Source organism: Sciurus carolinensis, chromosome 9 (assembly GCF_902686445.1).
Source record: "Sciurus carolinensis chromosome 9, mSciCar1.2, whole genome shotgun sequence".
Classification (NCBI taxonomy): domain Eukaryota; kingdom Metazoa; phylum Chordata; class Mammalia; order Rodentia; family Sciuridae; genus Sciurus; species Sciurus carolinensis.
Window position 1 is genome coordinate 138370743 of NC_062221.1, and position 19447 is coordinate 138390189.

Sequence of the window (19447 nt, forward strand, 5' to 3'; positions counted from 1 at the left end):
GGTACCTGTGGCAGGCCGAAGAAGGCCCGCAGGTGTGAGGTCCTGAGCCCTGGAACCTGCAAACCCAACCTGACAGGACACAGGGATCCAGTTAAGGACCTTGAGATGGGAGAGGATCTTGGCTTGTCCAGTGGCCCTAATGCAGTCACGACTGTCCTCACGAGGGAGAGCAGAGGGAGGTCAGAAAGGCCCACAGAGGAAGAGGCCACAGGGAGACAGAGGCAGAGACTGGGGTGATGTGGCCACAAGCCAAGGGACACCTGGAACCACAGGAGCTGGCGGAGGAGAGGAAGGACCGTCCCCAGGAGCCTCTGCAGGGAGCAGGCCTGCTGACTGCAAGCCTGGACTTCAGCCTCCGAGCTGAGGGAGAGCTCTCCTGGCGGTTCTGGGCAGCCCGGGTTCCGACGGCCTTTGTCTGGAGGGTGGGTGCAGCGCCTCCTCCTCAGACCCAGGGCTGCCCCCTCCATTCCCGGGGCCTCACTTTCAGCTCCATCATCGCAGCCCCTGCACGAAGCTCCACATTTCCAGAGGCGGGGAGCACAGGGAGCCGGACCCCGGGCAGCCGTCCTGCTGACCTTGGCTTCAGGAATGGCCGACCCTGGTCATCCCCAGAGGCTCCGTCCACCTCCAGGGGCGGTCACTGTCCACTCTGCCCTCACTGTCTCTGTGAGGCCTCTTTCTGCTTGTCCCTTGGCCCCAGGGAGACCCGCAGCTCCTGGACGGAGTGAACGGCAGCACTGTGACACACTCCCTGCCGTGGCGCCGGCGGCTCAAGCCTGGAGCCGGCAGGCAGCACCTCGGGGCCCCATCGAGGCAGCAGCCCCATCCAGCTTCAGAGCAGAGGCCCCCAGATGGCCTGGGCCTGGCACTGGGTGGCAGCTCTCCAGGGTGACAGCTGACCCTCCGTGTTCCTCAAGAGTCCAGGCTTATGTATAGTAAGGGCTTTTGCTGCCCACAGCTGTCCTGGAGGCCTCTTGCTGGCCTCCTGCTGGCTCGGTCCTCAGCACTGCCCCCTCTGGAAGCAGGAAGCCTCTCTCCACCCTCACCCCACCGTCTCGCTCACAGCAGGCTCTCCTCAAGGCTGCCCCTCCATCCCTCCAGTCGTTCACAACACAGGTAGGAGAAGGGTCAGCCCCAGCTCCCCTGGGGATAGACCCCGCGGGTAGGAGCCCCCGCCAGGGGATAGTGCACCATCTCCTGAAGGGCCTCAGTGACTTCACGGATGCACAGATGCCCTGCAATGTCAAGGCTCAAGGCCACTCAGGGTAGTCTGAGCAAGGATGTGCCAGACAGCAGCTGTCCCCCGGCCCTGCAGCTGCTGGCCACTGCCAAGTCCACTCTCATGTCAAAAAGAAGCAGAATCAGATACAGTCAGCCCTTCATATCCACAGGTGCTGTACCCACTAATCCAACAACATATGGATTGAAAATGTACAAAAAGTTATATCTTTTCTTAGTCAGTTTTTCATTATTGTGACAAAAATCCCCAATAATCAAGTTGAAAACATGAAAGGTTTATTTGAGCTCACGGTTTCAGTGCATAGTCACTTGGCCCTGTTGCTTTGGGTCTGTGGCAGCAGAGAACATCAAGGCGTGAGCCCAGAGTGGAGGCACTGCTCACCTCATGGCAGCCAGAAAGCAGGGAGAGAGAAAGGGCTGGTCCCATTACCCGCTTCAAGGGTGTACCTCAGGGACCTGACCTCCTCACCTAGGCCCCGTCTCCTGAAGTTCCCACCATCTGCTGAGGTGCCACCAACGGGGAACCACAACTTTGAGCACATGGGCGTTTGGGAGCATTCAAGATCCAACTATAGCACATCTGCACCAGCTGTTTTCTGGTTATTATTCCCTAAAGAATATAGTCAAACAATTATTTGCACAGCATTTATAAAGTACTAATGTTATGGTGCAATAAGAAGGTGATCTGAAGCACGTGGAGGGTGTGTGTAGGTTACACGCAGATACTGTGCCATCTCATTTAGGGGACTTGAGTGCCCATGGACTTTGGTATTCCAAGGGGTCCTGCATTCCACTCCATGGGTAGCAAGGGGCAGCTCTTCTGTTTTCCTGTAGCACCCAGGAAACCAGAGCCCACCAGCTGCAGAAGGCAGCGAGGAGGCTGAAGGGAAGGCTTCTCCCTGGTGCTCAGAGGCAGAGGACACACCCGAGCCACAGGAGTTTTGCAGCTGCCACTCCATGTGCCAGCACAGGGGCAGTCCTGGGGACTCCTGGAAGAGGAGGGCCAGCACAAGAGGAGACGGTGGACAACCGATGGATGACAGATAGAAATATGGCAGCAATCGAGTACAAAACAGCAGTAGGGAGAGCGAGTGAGCGCATCCTAAGACGCCTCTCTACAGGGATGAAGACGTGAAGAGACAGGACTTGTTGGGCTATGGAGTGGCCAGTCCTATCTCTTCATTTCCTTCCTGATACTCTAATGCCCAGGAAATGAAAAGGCGGAAGGAACTGCCACGTTTCCCCATTCCTGTCCCCTGTGAAGGCTCTGGCAAGTGGGCAGAGCCAGCGACCAGCATGAGGAGAGGCTCCCCCAGGCCTGCTGCCAGGCTGGGAGGGATGCTGCCTGGACAAGGCTGACCGACCACTTGGCTTCCCTTGCTCCCCACCCCCAGGCCACAATCTCCAGGAGGAGCGTGCTGGTGGTGCGCCACGGGGAGAGAGTGGACCAGGTCTTCGGGAAGTCGTGGCTGCAGCAGTGCACCACTCCGGAGGGTAGGTCCAGCCCAGGGGACTCCGCAGCAGAACGGCAGGAGGAACATGCCAGCGCTCAGGAGCTCCGGGCTCGCTCTGGAGAGCACTCCGCCATGGCGGCCTTCTCTGCACAGAGGATGGAGCGTATGGAGAGGAACTGGCCCTGGTGCTTGCTGGACATGTGTCTGAGCCGGGCGCTGGGCTCCAGCATTAGCTCAGTGACTTTTTGCAACGAATCTCGTTTACCCTCTTTGCTGAGGAGAGGTTAGGCTGTTTGCTCCTCCTCACGTAGCTGGTGCTGATGTGCCAGGATTTGCACCCTGACTGGCAGATCTTAGAGCTCAAGGTCAAACTCAAAATGCACCAGGGTGCTTGCTATGCCGCCCCCGAGTGGGGAGGGGTCTCGACACTCTCGATTTTCTAGTCCTGCCCTCAGGCCACTGAGTAACGCCCAGTGCAGACCACCTAGATCCGTGTGCACACTGTCCCGCAAGAGATAGGCACTGAACACTGTGGAGCAGGTCAGATCGCTCTCCATTAATTAATGCCAATTTGGGACTCTTACCCAGTCGAGCCACCTCAACCACAGAGACCCGGCTTCTCTGTCAGGGCCTTCACTATGTGAGTGACCCTTTTTGGGGCCTCTGGGAGGGCAAGGAGGTTCACGGTTCCCGGTTTGCAACCACAGTTTCCGCACTTGAGGAAATGTGTGCACCGCAAAGCGGCCTCTGCTCCTGGAATCGAGCCCCTCACGGTGCATGAGTTGGGACGCTTGACAGTTACGGAAATAGGGACCTTGCCTGCACACAAGGACACATCTGCGCCAATCTGACAGCCCTGAACATCCCACGCTCTTTTGTTTCTGTCTTAGGAAAATACTACAGGCCGGATCTGAACTTCCCTCGCAGTCTGCCTAGACGGAGCAGCAGCATCAAAGACTTTGAAAACGACCCTCCGTTGTCATCCTGTGGAATTTTCCAATCCAGACTAGCAGGTGTGTTTGAGGCCACCTGGCAGGAACACCTGGAAGTCATAGGGTGACCCTCATAGCTACAAGGTCACCACCCTTCCACGTGCACTGTAATGTCAGTATCGGCATTTCCTCAGTTTGCTGGGGGAGGCTGGGCACAGAGAGGCAAGGCAACTCACCCAGTGTCACTCAGCTAGAACCCCTCAGGTACCAAATCCTGGGAGGCTCAAGTCCCTGTGTGATGGCCTGGTGTTTGCATAGAACCTATGCACACCTTCCCGTGCACTGCTGTCCTCTAGGTGACACAGTGCCCAGCACAACGTACATGCTCCATAAACAGACTGTTGTTTAAGGAATAATAAGAAAAACGGCTGTGCATGTTCTGCCCAGATGCAATCTTTTTTCCAAAGTTTTTGATCCACAGTTGGTTGAGTCTTTGGATGCAGATCCTACAGATAAGGGAGGCCAACTGCACTCTACAAAAACCCTGTTTCCAAATAAGTTTGCATCTGAGGTAGCTGGGGTTCAGCCTCCATCCGCATATCTCTTTGGGGCAATTCCCTCACTGGCTCTGGGCAGTGTAGGGCTTGCACTGTAGGGACTCACTTCTTTTCTAAGAGTGGGACTTCCCATAGCACAGGAAAGCTGGCTGGTCCCCAGGCTAGTCCCACAGTGAGCCCCACAGGCCTTGAGTTTGCCATTACTGCAGAACAGGTTAAACAGCACCCTCGTGTGTGAGCAGATCACACCCAGGTGGGCAGGACTGGTTCTTGCCTCAAGTCTCAAAGCCAGAAATCAGAGGATTAGCAGAATCCAGCTCCCATTGGCGCTCACAGGTCCCTGACCAGACTCTGGCTGAAGGCTGACCCTCGCAGTTGTGGGACTGAGACCCCTCACTGGCTGTTGACCGGGGACTGCTCTCAGGTCCTGAGGTTGCCCACACTCCTGGTCATGGGGGCCCTTCTTGCAAGGCAGAAATGGAGAATTTCTCACGTGCCAAATCCCTCTCGCTTCAGCTCTCTGACTTCTTTTCTGTGACTGGCTGGAGGGGATCTCACTCATGCTCACCTGGCTCATCAGGCCCCCTGGGTCATTGACTTCCTCCATATAACGCCATAGTCACAGAGCAGTGACTGGTGTTCCTGGTCACGCTCACATTCAGGAAGGTCACGCAAGGTGTGCACGCAAATCCTGGGACCCTGTCTGCCCCCAGCAGAAGCCGCCGTCTGGGCTGCTCTCCTGGGCTGCCTTAGGAAGCTGCCTCAGGAAGGGCGTCTTCCACTCGCTGTCTTCCAGGAGAGGCCCTGATGGACAGCGGCATCAGACTCGCGGCGGTCTTCACCTCCCCAGCCCTCCGCTGTGTGCAGACGGCCAGGCACATCCTGGAAGGTGGGTGAGGCCCTCAGCGGGCTTTGTATCTGGCCTAGACTGTTCTCCGAGGGGAGAGGGGAGGGAGTGGAGGTACCATCTCATGGTGGGCAGTGAGGGGCCAGCCCCAGGGCAGCTGGCAGCCCACCCAGCCGCTACTGCTGCTGGAGTCAGGCCTGCCATTAGCAGGAGCTGGCACCTGAGCACCGCCTCCTCGAGCCGTTCCCCTGGGCCTCCTTCTGCCAGGTGTCGAAGGAAACACCTGGAAAGAGGTTTTGGAAACCCTAGGGAGCTGGGAACTGCTTCGGTCTCTTCTAAGCTGCCCACGGGAGCCGTGCTGTGTGTCCTGGGCAGATTGTGTCAGGAAGCCCTTGGTGACCCTTCTGTAGCTTCCAGCCACAGGAGACGGCAGCCTGGGCTCTGCTCCCCCTTCTGGACCCCATCCGCTCCCCTTGGTGGGAAGAGGGATGTGATCTGCTTCCCCAGGCAGGGACAGGTGTGCGGGGAGCACGGGGCAGACAACGGCACAGACACAGCAGGCGGGCGCATGCTGGGAGGGCTTGCTCCACGTCTCAGAAACACAGGAAGTCAGGCCGCCAGCAGACCCAAGCCGGAAGCTGTCAGGGAGAGGGGCCGCACCAGGGCTGGGATTGCAGAATGACCGGGGCCGCACAGCTTCTGCCTGAGTTTCCGGGGGGCACTGGGTGGGCCCGGCGACTCCTCAGCTGAGCTGATGAAGGCTGGGGTGAGCAGTGAGGGCAAGGCAGTGAGGGAGGATGGGGAGCGGGCAGAGTGCCCCTGGGCGGGCTGGGGAGGCAGTGGCAGGAGAGGAGTGGCGCTCAGGGCTAGAGCGGGTGGGGGCAGGGAGACCAGCACCTGCAGGGACGGCAGAGGCAGGAGCAGTGACCGGGCGCAGAGGGCAGGAGGCCTGCTGGAAGGACGGTGGGTGGCCCGGACGGGAGAGCCAGGCCTCCTCCTGAGCCTCCTCCACCTCCCGTCCTGCGGGGGCGGCTCTGCAGGGACCTTCCAGATCCAGGTGCCCGGCGGTGGCTGGCCACCTTCAGGACCAGCTCTGGCCCCTGGCACCATGGCCCCTTCCTGCACTTTCGTGAACTCTGTTTGGTGACCGGTCTCTAACTGTCAGACACAAGAGCTTCTCGTCAGCAATTCACCTTCCACGCACGCAGGGACGCTGAGAAGACTCCACCTGCCTCCCACCTGGCAGACCCCCTCCTTCCTGGTCACACACCCTCGTGACATCAGACCCCGACCCCCTGCAACAGAAATGCCGGTTACCTCAGCTGGTGCGGGAGGTCTGCATGGTGACTGCATCGCTCCCTGCCTCTGGTTTCTCAGTTAATGGTGCCAGTGAAGATAAAAGGGCAAAGTCAGCTTTTTAAAGCCAGCCGGGGCAGCGCCCTGTAATCCCCAGTGCATGACTGCCTGTGTGGCCGATGGAAGGCGTGGCTCCACCCACGATGGCTTGCCAGTGCCCTCATCCCTCCCCACCAACACGTGTGTGCAGACACATGCACACAGAGACACACAGGCACACCACACACATGCACACAAGAGAGTACACAGCACACAGCATACACGTGCACATGCAAAACATATGGGTACCCACCACACACGTGCACACAGAGAGCACATGGTACACACCACACGTGTGCACCCAGAGGGCACACAGGTACACACCACACACGTGTGCACAGCAAGCACACAGTACACACCACACATGTGCACATGCAGAGCACACAGGTACACACCACACACTTGCACTCAGAGAGTACACAGTTCACAGCATACGCGTGCACATGTGAAACATGGGTACACACCACACACGTGTGCACAGCAAGCACACAGTACACACCACACATGTGCACCCAAAGAGCACTCAGGTACACACCACACACACACATGAACACACACACACACACACACACACACACACCCTTTGGGGTCTCCTTTAGCGGCAGAGCATGAACCCCAGTATTGGGGAACAGACCAAGAAGAGACTGGCTGCTTTTTCAGAGTGATACCCAAGCCAGGTGACCCGAGCCCCAGGGTGGCGGGCTCTCCCTGCCTCTCTGGACACCCTCCCAGGAAGGAAGGAGAAAGGAGAAGTGGCCACTCAGGGCTGCCCTTAGCTGGCAGGACAAGGGCAGCAGAGTCACAGACACCAAGGCCAGGTCCTTCCATGCCCCACGGTCCCTTCTAGGCGGATTTCTAGGTAGCTTTGGACTTGAGGATGACTCAGCGACTGATGGAATGAAGCAACACACACCGGAAATGATCTCAGCCCTGGATTGTTTGGGGCCAGTACATTTATCATTGATCCAACGGTGACAGTAAGAGTGAACACAGCAAGAAGCACACAGTAAGCCACAAAGGGCGATGGCTGCGCCTCAGTTTCCCCCGTCTGCCTAGCCTGTCACTTCCTGCCGTTTATGGAGGCTTTTTGTGGTTGCATCGGTCGCGATTTTCCACAGTCTCTCAAAACTGGCTTAACTTCCCCTCCACTGGCGCCTTCAGGAGAGCCGGTGTCAGCCAGACGCCCCAGGCCTCGCGCCTGGGCCTCCGTGGGCCACATCTCAGGTCCTTCTCCAGTGAGGACCTGGTCTCCTCTCCCGCCCCGCGTCTCGCAGCAACAGCACAGGAAGGGAAGCATGAAAAGCGTCCTCGAGTCCAGCTTTCATAGCAGGAAAGCACGACTGAGATCCGTTCATGATTCTATCTGTTTTGTCATCCTTTATGTTTCCATATTGTTAATGAATTTTTTCCAGATCTTGTGAATATTTTCTTGACCTCTATTACCTGGGCCTCTGGCATGAACAACAAAAGTCCTCAAAAATGTCATTTGACAATGGCGATGTCCGTATCTCTAACATGATCTCTGACTTTTACTCTAATCACTGATTATTATTAGTAGTATTATTATTATTGCTGATTAAAGGACACTGGCTTATAAATCCTGTTACCTCAGAAGAACAAGCAAACCCAATCCTCCCCATACGTCCTCAAACATGATCAACCAGTTTTCCAGGCAGATCCGAGAGGCAAACATATAAAGCTTTATGTAAATTCCACATCAATGAGTGTCCAGGTGGGCCATTAACCAAAGGGTGTCCCACAGTGCAGTGCCCTCGGAAGCATCCTGCACAGAGGGAGCTCGCTGGCCAGGCCCTGGAAGCTCCCCAGAGCTTCCTCCTGTGATCTCCTTAACAATGGTCTTGGGAGGACGCGGGAGCCTTAGTCTAATTCCTTCATAAATGTCAACGTGCCTGGTCCGGAAATCTGTCCCATGAACTTCATACATTTGGGAAACGTTTTATTTCCAACACTTGCATTTAATAATACTTTCCCCATTTCAAATAAAAGCAGTAAATCTTTTTTCTCCCCTGCAAAAATGGACGGCTTTACTTGATGGGTCTTTTAATCAAGACATAAAATGTTTGGGAAGGTGAGTTGCAAGGAGTCAGAACATTCTGGAGACGGTTCCCTTCTGTCCTTCAGCACTTACCCAGTCAGGGCCAAGTGTCCATCAGGACAGTGCCTCATGTTACTGACATTCTCCAGGAGGGCCATATCCTTCCCACTGATGGCTAGACTCATGGTGGCTTAGCTCTAAGTCCTCTGGGGGGTCAAGTCGAGCCTGCCACCTGCGGCTCCTCCCAGCTCCTGGGAGGGAGCCTGTCCCTTCCAGACAGAAAGTCCTCACCCCTCTGATACCTCTCACTGTCTGGCACCTTGGGTCTCAGAAAGAGCACTGCTGAGCTTAATCACAGAACAGTATTTATCGAGAAAAAATTCACATCTTTGAAAGGTATTTTCAGATTTGTGTGTAAGTCAGCTCAGGTGGGGAGACCTATTTACTCACGGCAAAGCAGACCCTGCCGTGGTAAACACTTGTTCTCCTTTGAATCCAGAACTCAGGTTGGAGAAAAAAATGAAGATAAGAGTGGAGCCCGGGATCTTTGAGTGGATGAAATGGGAGGCCAGCAAGAGCACCCCGACCTTCATGACCTGGCAAGAGCTGAAGGAGGCCAACTTCAACATGGACCCCGACTACAGGTGCGCCTTCCTCAGGCTCTCTGCCTCCTCTGGGCCCAGCTCCCGTTAAAGAGAGAAGTGTCAGAACTCTGGAGAAAGATGGCAAGGAAGACTGTTCCAGAGGGACCTCTGCCATGGCACTTTGCAGCTCGGGAGAGGATGGGGCTCGGTTCTGGGTACGGCAAGGGCCGGCGGGGATCCATGGCCCAGGAACAGGTGGGCAGTGGGTGGAAAGTCGCTGAGCCTACCTGCCAGGATTCTGGTGAGGGCAAGCCAGGGTGATCGACGTCACCTGCGGGCACCTGAGTCAGGGCCTGATAGGGAAGGCTTCAGGAGGAGCCTGGCCTGAGTGTGTTCAAGGGGAACCCGTCGGTCCTTCCCTCCTAAGGCCCAACTGCCGAGCAGGGCGCTGCTGGGGTTCAGTAAGAACGCAGCCCTTCCAGTGCCTTCCCCTGTTGACCGTGGGCCCAGGAGCCCTGCCAGGCGGGGCCGCCTAGAAGAGCGTTCTCCTTCCCAGCTGCCCCAACGCCCACCCCAGGCCCCACCAAAGGAGCCTGTGCAGCAGCCAGCCCCCCGCCCTCCTCCTAGGCCTGCGTTTCCCCTCTGCTCCCTCCTGCCTGCAGAGAGCTACGAGGAGTATGTCAACAGGTGTTCAGTGAGCATGCGCCAGATCCTCAGCGCCTGTCCCCAGGACGGTGAGTCCTCTGCCTCCAGTGGTAGCAGCCTTGGGGGGCTCACCTTCTGAACCATTAGCACCCCAACCTCCCCCACTCCCGATCTCCAGTCAGCGGAGGACCCACCTCCACTGCCGCAGTAACTGTCACCTGGACAGGGCCCCTGATGCTGGTACTGGGAGCTGACAGAGCCCGGACAACCCCCCTGTGTCCAAGTAACTCAGGTCAGCCGCCAGGTAACAGGAAGCCGGGGAGAGACAGCAACCAACTGCTGGGCAGAGGGGTATGTCAGCCACAGCCCACGCCCCCAGCTGGGGGACACTCACATCACCTGGGGGACACTCACTCAGCCTGTGGACTCAATGCCCTCACCAGACCCCGACGTCATTGCAGGCCCACTGTGATAAACCGGCTGATCACCTAAAGCAATCGATGTAGTCAGTCCTGGACGGCAGCCACCACCACACCTGGTCCGTGGTTGACAGTCCCCGGCAGCCAGTCACCAGAGGGTGGTGGCTCAGATCACCTCCACTGCATCCCTGCAGCTGGCCCACGGGTGCTGCACCTCTAGACACTCCACAAGGGGGGCGCTTACCAGAAAGGCACACCCAGGAGAGGCGGCAGAACCCCCAGGGTTACTAAGCTGTGGTCAGCCGCCCAGCTACTCAGAGGACACTTGTCCAAGAAGGGGCTCTGTGCCTGCTGTGACCTTGAGGTGTCTCTTGTCTACAGTGGGCGTCATCCTAATCGTGAGCCACGGCTCAGCGCTGGACTCCTGCACCCGGCCCCTGCTCGGGCTGCCACCCCGAGACTGCGCGGACTTTGCCCAGCTGGTGAGGAAGGTACGTGCCTGTTCTCGATTGTTCAGGCCACTAAGTCAAGCAGCCAGAAGACACAGGCTGTCACACTCCTTCTCAGGGCGACAGAACCCAAAGAAGGTGCCACCAGCTCCTGTGCAAAGGGCAGCTTGGCAGGGGGATGACAGACAGGCCTGTTGTCCTTACCACTGGCACTGTGACTTGGGTTCTTTGCTGCCAACAGTGTGAAGACAAAGACGCAGGATTTTAAAAATTCAGTTCACATTATGATTCCTCGTCACTTGTAGCAAAACGTAGTCTGATAAGGAGTGGGCAGTTTGGATCAGGAGACTGCTGCAGACCTGCCAGGGGCACTGAGGGACCGAAAGAACCTCCCCCCTCTTGTCTCTGGAGTCACCAGCGACAGAGCAAATGTGCGCTGTGGGAGCCACCTAGCGCCCAGGTGCTGGGCTGGGCCATGTCAATTCCTAATGACAGGCAGGCAACAAAGGTGCAGGGGACCTAGCGGAACATCGCTCTGCAAAGCAGAGGGGGTGCTGGCCAGAAGGCAGGAAGAATGGCATCAGGCAGGAGCTTGGCAGGAGCTCACGGCTCCTGCTTCCTGGTTGAGCTGCTCAGGGCTGGACTTGCCCAGGGCCCTTATGTTTCCAACAAGAAAATCCCAAGTGTAACTCATACCTGTGATAGAAGGTGGGTCCCTGCCCTCAGGTCCTTCACAGGAAACAGCCAGGAGGCCATGCTGGCCACAGTTGTCACACTTGTTTGCCATAAGGCAGGGGCATGGGCAGGAGGGTGGTCAGCCCTCTAAAGGGCCTGGGGCCAGCAGAGCAGCCAGACACCCAGGCCCAACACAACCAGGACCTGCACCCTGCCTGCACGGAGCACGTGGCCTTCCCAGGCCCTCCCTGCTAGGTCACTGTGAGGATCCTTCCAGGCTGTGGACACCACTGGACTCAGGCCTCAGACACCTGAAGATTCCCTTCCGGGCCCCTCCTCCTCTAGACGGGAGCAAAAACGTTCTTCCCAGGCAGTGTCTCCAGGATGGTGCTTCCCAACCACGGCCCAGATGATTCAGAGCCCTCCAGGTTCCTGGGGGCCCGCTCGCCGTTATCCAGATGTGACACCTCAACACCGCCCCACCAGGCCACGCTGGGAGGCATCCCTAGATTTCCCCTGGGGCCTCCTCCGGCCGCCCACCCACCTGGACGTGGCTCGTGCCCCTGCAGCTGTCCGAGAGTCCCCTCCCACACACCCTCGGGCACCCCTCCTCTCCCTAAGCCCTTCCCGCTGCCACACACTCACACAAGGCCCCACCCGGGCTCCTCTTTTCCCACGTGACCAACAGGAGCGACCGCGCTACACACCAGACACTGACTTAGGATTGGAGGGGACATTGTTCCAACCTGCTTGTCCTTGTGGCTAAAGTTCCCGCCCACTCACAGGATACTTGGCCAGTCCTGAACATGCAAATCCCTAGGACTTTCCTGTGCTGACCATCTGGCATCCACTCCAGCATTGCCCCAGATAAGTTAGATCTACCTGGGCACGGCAGAACTTCACGAAGGGGCTTTGCCAAAGGATGGGCCTTCAAACCAGGGGCCGCGCACATGGAACATCAGGACCTTCCCATTGCCCACCCTGCCACGCCCACCCCGAGCCCCACAGTTCCCATAAGCCAGAGGAGAGACTTGCCCTGAGTCCACACCAGCCTCCACTTGATCCCACTGCATGCTGGAATTCTTGCAACTTCCACCTGATCAGAGATTTTCTAGACATTAGAAAGAGCAAGGAAATCAAGAAGAACAAAACATGCAAACAGACAGAAGGCCTTCAGCTCGGGGGTCTGCCCATCCTGCACACTCATTTTACAAAGATCTGTGGCTGGAAGCTCCGCCTGGCAATTTCCGTGCAGTCGGGAAACCCACGCTGTGCCTTTGTGCAGCCAAGGGGAAACACAGCCACTCCCAGAGGGCCTATCAGGGCTCCCTTGGCACCCGGGAGAGTAGGACCCCGCAATTCTCAGGGCCACTGCATTATAGGGTGCTCAGCAGTACCTGGACCTTCACCTGTTGGAAGTCAGTAGCACCTCCACCCTTGGGGTGACAAACACCATTGTCCCCAGGTGTCCCCTGTGGGGGGTCAGTCAGCGCAGGTGAGGACCACCACGGGCGATGTTGGCACGGGTTCTAAGGCATCAGGGACCATCGAGTCCCCATGCACAGCCCCGGAGTGCCTGCCAAACCAACCCAGAGCTGACAGATCGTGATGAAATACTGACCCGGGGTCCAAACCTCTGTTGCAGATCCCGTGTCTGGGAATGTGCTTCTGTGAAGAGAGCAAAGAGGAAGGGAAGTGGGAACTGGCCCACCCGCCCGTGAGGACGCTGACGCACGGGTCCAACTCAGCCTTCGACTGGAGGAACTGGATCGCAGGCCACGGAGCCCAGTGAAGCTGTTCACGGGAAGGGGCGGCGTGACCCTGCCACCGGGAAGGCGCCTGAGCCTCGCTGAGCTGCCGCGAGAGCACGGGTGCACTTTAATATTCCAGCATGCTCGCCGCCTGCTTCCACCTCGTAGTGGCCATCAGGGCCCAGAGCCGACAGCCAGGTTAGAATGTCACACCAGGTGCACCCGCGGAGGCCTGCGACCGGGACTCCAAAGCTGCACTGGGGCGGGGGACGAGGAACCCTGTGTGTGGGGGCCAGGAATCGCAGGCGCACGCACGCACTCTGTAGGCTCTTCCTGGTCCAGTTCCCACCACGTTCCCTCGTCTGTCCATCGCTCTTTGTCCATGTGCACACCAGCGAAGAGGTCTGTGAGTCAACAACGCGGTACAGGGACCCGTCCACGCAGTCAAGGCAGGAACTGCCGCTGGGCGGCGACACCTCCCCTGTCAGTGTTCTGTTGCTGCTGCAGTAAATGACCACTAGCATAGTGGTAGTGGAAACAACGCCCAAATTTTACCATGAACTTGTTCTCTTACAGTTCTGGAGGTCAGAAGGGGTCGGTAGTTGTCGGGGTCGGGAGACTTGGGAGTGTCATCTCCTGCCTCTTCCAGCAGCCAGAGGCCAGCAGCACAGCAATCCCGGATCTCTGTCCCCTTGCCTCGGTCCCAAGCCTCCTGCCTCTCTCACAAGTGCCCTGTGATGTCCCTGAGCCCTCCCAATAATCCAGGATCCTCTCTCATCTCGAGATCCTCAGCCACACTTTTTACCATGGAAAGTCACATGTCCACAGTTGCAGGGATTGAGACGTGCATGTCTTTGGGGTCTCTCTTCAGCCTGCCGCAGCCCTGTCCTTCCAAGCACGTCAGGCTGCTTATACACGGGTCTGCAGGGAAGGAATGGAGACACCCTCTTGCTGTAGGTCTTTCTTAGTTTCCCCTTTTTCTGGCTCTGATCAAGTGGAGAGAGGGTGGGGACTTTGCAGAGGGAAGAGTGGGTTCCTCTGACTTAATGGGAATCAAGAGAAAGGCCACTAGCAGAGGGAAGCCTGCCCTTTGATGGCATAAACCCCACGGTGGCTCTGCCTTTGAAGAAGGTGATCAGCAGAGGATGGGTGTCCCCACTAGTGTCCCCCAACTCCTCACAAGCCACACCTGTCCGCACAGCCCATGCACAAGGTCCTAAACTACAGGCAAAAGTCCTGCCAAGATGCAGTGAAAACCAGAGAGCCTTCTTCTCCAGAGACCCTTTCACTGCTGCATGAGGGGCCGTGGCGACCCGCGACCAGCCTTTCACAGAACAAACAGGCTGCGCGAGAAGTGCCAGCTGTGCCCCTTCGCCTCCTGCCATCGCCCAGGTGAGCTGGAGCAAGTAACAAAGGGTTCTCAAGAAATGAAGATGGCAAACGCCCCAAGGCCGTCAGAACCCTGTCCTGATGACGGAGGCCACACCTACTAACGGGGCTTGCCGTCTGGTCCGGCGCCCTCCCAAGAGAACCATACGCCGGGTTGCCCAGTTTTATTTTACTAATGACTTATTTTTTCTGCATCCAAACATAAAGACGTTTGGGGATGCCACCGCAGCAGAGAGCCAAGACCCAGCACAGCCTCTGCTGGGTGCACCTGTGTCCACTCTGCATGGCAGAGATGAGGGGAAGCAACCCCAGAAGTGCCGGCAGATCCTGACGGGAGACAATGGGCTCAGGTGGGGCAGGCGGGAGCCCCTCCTGCTGTCAAGCCACCCTGCCCGCAGCTCTGGGACACTGCTCGTCCCCACACAGGGTGTGGAGGACAGCCACCTCCTGGTGTCCTCCCCTGGAGCCTGCTGCCACACTACCAGCCGTGACACAAGCAAGGAGTACATCAGGTGGGCACAGTTCAAACCGTGGTCACAGCACAGGCTGGTCTACACTGCGTCCCTGGACTCAGCTCCAGGGTGAGGCTTGGCATCCCCAGGCCCTGCCTGGTTCCAGGATCGGAATGATCATGGTGTGGGTGCTGCTGACCCGTTTGCAAGGGAGAAGGGCAGACGGGGGTCTCAGCTCCCCCGTCCAGCGTGCAGGAAACACCTGTCCTTCCTTTTCTACCATTCTGGGTCTAGCCAGACCCCAGTTGGGTCATTTTTCAGAAGGAATGACTCATGGCCAAGACGGAGTTCCAGAGCCCAGACTGCACTGGAAAAGGGCAGAGGCGAAAAGCCCGTGGAAGCTTCTCATTCTGCAGGGCCAGTGCTCAACTAAGACCTGACGGGGCCGGGACGCTCCTCCGCACGCTTCACTCTTTCCTCTCCCTGGGTCAGGCCTCGTGTTTCTGAGCCTCGGCTGACCCCTGCTGGCACCCTCTGGGAATGGACAGGTTACCATGGACCCTCGGCTCTGTCCCCACCCACATTCTCCTTTCCACTCTGCACCTGTGCACTGGAGACACCAGCCCGGGGATGATGGGCACCCGATGCTGGGCATATGGGACCTAGTTCTTACACACCTGGCTCTGGAAAAGCAGAGGAGTAGCTGGAGGAGGAGGAGGCGGAGGAGGAGGCAAGGCCAGCCTCAGCTGGGCAGCAGAGCCAGTGTCTGCTCTCCAGGATGCACCCTGCGACAATGAAGAGTCGAGGCCAGGCCTGAGGCCACCAATCCAGGCCTGGACCCCCCAGCAACTACTGCCTGCGTCTAAGAAGAAAGAACCATCATGCTTTTCCTCCAGAGAAAGTCTCGTTTTAGAATCAATTTTGAGATTTTTAGACAGGCTTCATGTTCATGTTGGTACATGTTTGGGCTGTGTCCCTGCCCCCGAATCAAAAGTTCTGCAAGGGTCAGAGGTCAAAGGGAAAAAAGTGACCTTATGAGTATACAGCCAGAAAGTCGGAGACCCCCGTGTCCCTGCGAGTGGCTGGGAGGAACCGGGGTGGCCACAGGAGCTGCTGAGATCCAGTTTGGTCGTGGGCTGAGTAGTGTCCCCTGAAGACCCTCTGAAGCCCTGGCCTCAGGACTGTGCGTGGCAGCATGTCTCTGAAGCAGTAGTCGAGTTCAAGGGGCTGTCGGTGTGGGCCCAGCCCCCACCTCCGTACCCTTCTAAGAAGAGTATATTAGGTCACGGCACACCAGAGGGCCCACCCGTGGGGACACAGGGCGTCCAAGTCAAGGAGAGGGTCACCAGAGCGTCCAGGTCAAGGAGGGGGTCACCAGAGCGTCCAGGTCAAGAAGGGGGTCACCAGAGTGTCCAGGTCAAGGAGAGGGATCACCAGAGCGTCCAGGTCAAGGAGAGGGGTCACCAGAGCATCCAGGTCAAGGAGAGGGTCACCAGAGTGTCCAGGTCAAGGAGAGGGATCACCAGAGTGTCCAGGTCAAGAAGGGGGTCACCAGAGTGTCCAGGTCAAGGAGAGGGGTCACCAGAGTGTCCAGGTCAAGGAGAGGGGTCACCAGAGTGTCCAGGTCAAGGAGAGGGATCACCAGAGTGTCCAGGTCAAGGAGAGGGATCACCAGAGCGTCCAGGTCAAGGAGAGGGGTCACCAGAGCGTCCAGGTCAAGGAGAGGGGTCAGGAGAAGCCAGCCTGAGACACCTCGGTCTGGCAGTTGACCTCAGGACACGGGAGAATCACCCAGGCCATGCTGGCACGTGGCCCCAGGAAGCTAGCACAGCACGTAGACCCCAAGCTGCGTGACCCCCAGGGTCTGAGCACTGCCCAGGCCAGGCAGGTCAGCACAAGGTCAGCGTGAGGCCAGCACGAGCATCCAAGGAGCTGCACCATCGCCACAGCGCCGCCTCGTGGTGATCCTGTGGGTCACATGGGTGATCTGGAGCAGACAGAAGACGGGAGGTCACATGCAAATACCACACTCTCCTACACAATGGGCTGGAGCATCCAGGATTTCGGTATCCACAGCAGCCTGGACTGTCCCCAGAGGACGGCAACTGTCAGGGCCTGGACCCGGATGTGAGCTGGGAACCTCTGTGGAGCTGTGGTCCCAGGACCAGGGGAGAAGTCACTTCCAGGCACAGGAAGACTCAGATCTGGCCGCATGGCCGGTGCTGCTGTTCAGCTAGAAAACTCTGAGGCGAGCCCAGACTGCCAGCTACTCTGTGACCCAGGTGAGTTTCTGAACTCTCTAAACCAGTTTTCTCGTCCACAAAATGGACGATTGTCTGTACCTTCTCATAGGACAGCTGTGAGGTGACGGTCACCAACGCAGGCTGGAGCAGACACCTTGGTCTGCACTGGTCACTCTGCCACTCTTCATTTGACAGCTGGGACCACTCAGAAGAGCACTGGAGTGAGTCTTGGTCTCTCCTCCACCTGGCCTCCACCTGGGACGGAGGCAGGCTGTCCAGGGATACAAGAGAGTGCCATACTTTCTGTGAAGAAAGAAGGCAGCAGGACCGGGGACTTACGAAAAATGGCTTCAATGAATTTTTCTCTGTTCTTGGATGCAAAAAATCATGTGAAGAGATAAAAGAAGACTGGAATACGGCTCAGTGGTAGCGGCTTGCCTAGCATGCACAGACCCTGGCTCCATCCCAGCAACACAAGCCAAAAAAAAAAAAAAGGTAAAACAGTCATTTTGTAGTAATTAGAAATTCAGGGTATTTTTTGAAAGAGAAGCAATTCAAAACATGACTCCTGAAAAAAGCCAGATGCCAAATAACAGCCTTTACAGAATGCTTTGCTCTTTTCTCAAATCCTGTCTTTCCGGCATTGCTTCTGACGCCTTGTGAGGCGAGAAGAGCCAGGGATGCCGTCAGTGCTGGGGACGGAATACGCGCCGGGGGCAGCCGGGGCCAGGCGGGAGGGCGGCAGCTAGGGAAGGACGCGGATGAACTGGGCCACCCGTACCGCCTGGAGCTGCCTGAGCTGCACCAACACGCATCCCCGTGCCGAGAGCTGGAGGAAAGGGGAGTGAGGGGCGCGCTGAGCTCACCGCAGTCTCTGCAGGAAGCAGTTTCCAAACCAGTTAGGGGCCTGAACAGAGCCCCAAGATCTCGAGGTCTCGCGGACTCAAAGGGACAAAGAGGTGTCAGGGTATGGGTGGCAGCTAGAAATTGCAGGACAGAGTACCCAAGAGAAGGGTGCTCCTGAGAAAGAGACCTAGAAAGGACACGGCAGTCCCTTGGGCCTCTGGCTGAGACAGATCTGAGGCTGAGCAGGTGAGGCCAGCACAGGCCAGGTGGAAAGCCACACAGACCATGGGGCACAGAGATCAGCGGTCCCCAGACCCACAGCAGCGATGAGGGCCACACTACTCTGTCTTCACAGGTCAGCATTTGAATAACTTGCTCCTCTTCTCAGCCATTGGAGCGTCGGCTGGGAATGACCCTTACCAGGTCCCACAATCCAGGAGCCGGGTGCCTCAGTGGCAGCAGAAGCTCCAGGTGGGCTATTCCCTGGGCCCCCAGCCCCTTCCTCTCCCATGGGCCACACCCCTTTCACTGTGTTCCTGTCCATGGACACACACATACCCTGCCGTGATGTCATAGGGCTGCAGTGCGAGGGGCCCCTGCCCCTACCAGAGTTCAACTCCAAGCGGGGTCTTGGTTCCTCGCCCCGTTCCATAACGTGGTCATATAAAACAGCAAAATAACCCCCTGAGTGTAATTGCATGTGATATTATTTAGGTAGTTGTTTTATTGTGGTGATAAAACTAATACAGCCCAGTTATAACACATTTTATTATGTTGATATATCATGTAATTTGTCAAAGTTCATAACTTGGTGGCATTTATGTAAAACATCTATATTGTATTTATAAAAGGCAGTAAAATTCAGTAGCTTCATGGAATCTGTTTTATGTCTTCTTAAAATCCAAATTGTAAAAAATTGTTTTAAAATGAGTCTCTCTTGTTGAGCAGCTGTGCTCTGGATCACTGTATGTGAGTGAATCTGAAGCAGTTTAGTCACCTGGGGTCAGTGACACAGAGGGCCTCCTATGTGGAGCTGTCACGTGTGCATCATTTCAAGCAGTCCCCAAGCCACTCCTGAGATTCACAACGATGAAACCATGCCACATGCAAGTGCACCACTGGCCAGCTGAGCTGCACAGTTGGCACCTGCATCTGGCACCTGGACTGTGCCAGGTCTTGACCTCACCAAGCTGTGGAAACTCGTGGTCTCCAAGCAGCATTAGCAACACCCCAGAATGTGTGCAGACTCACACTCTCAGGCCTCACCCCAGACTTGCCAGATCAGACAGCCTGCCCAGCCCTCAGGGAGCCTGGCCCTGTGGAGGAAGCCATCACAGACAATGCCAAGAACAGGCCTGCAGCAGTGATCAGGAGTTCCTATCAGGGTTGCTCGAAGGCAAGGCACACACGTGACGGGAAGATGGCCCCTCGGACTCCAAGATCTACACATGCTCAGACCCCTTATATCAAATAGTGTAGTATTTATGAACAACCTTCACACCCTCCTGTGTTAC

General features: G+C 57.0%; 1 protein-coding gene across 3 annotated transcripts in view; it reads left to right on the plus strand.

The window, feature by feature from the left end:
- Ubash3a (ubiquitin associated and SH3 domain containing A) overlaps positions 1–18803 on the plus strand; it is a 35273-nt gene extending 16470 nt beyond the window's left edge. The window contains exons 8-14 of one of the 3 annotated variants that reach the window (XM_047565383.1): positions 2634–2733; positions 3584–3706; positions 4979–5071; positions 8980–9124; positions 9692–9798; positions 10510–10619; positions 12898–18803. In XM_047565383.1, the coding sequence (XP_047421339.1) occupies positions 2634–2733; positions 3584–3706; positions 4979–5071; positions 8980–9124; positions 9692–9798; positions 10510–10619; positions 12898–13044 (825 nt within the window). In that variant the 3' untranslated portion in view covers positions 13045–18803. The remainder of the gene's footprint in view (positions 1–2633; positions 2734–3583; positions 3707–4978; positions 5072–8979; positions 9125–9691; positions 9799–10509; positions 10620–12897) is intronic. The other 2 variants (XM_047565384.1, XM_047565385.1) reach the window with 2 other exon arrangements.
- The last annotated feature ends 644 nt before the right edge of the window (positions 18804–19447 follow it).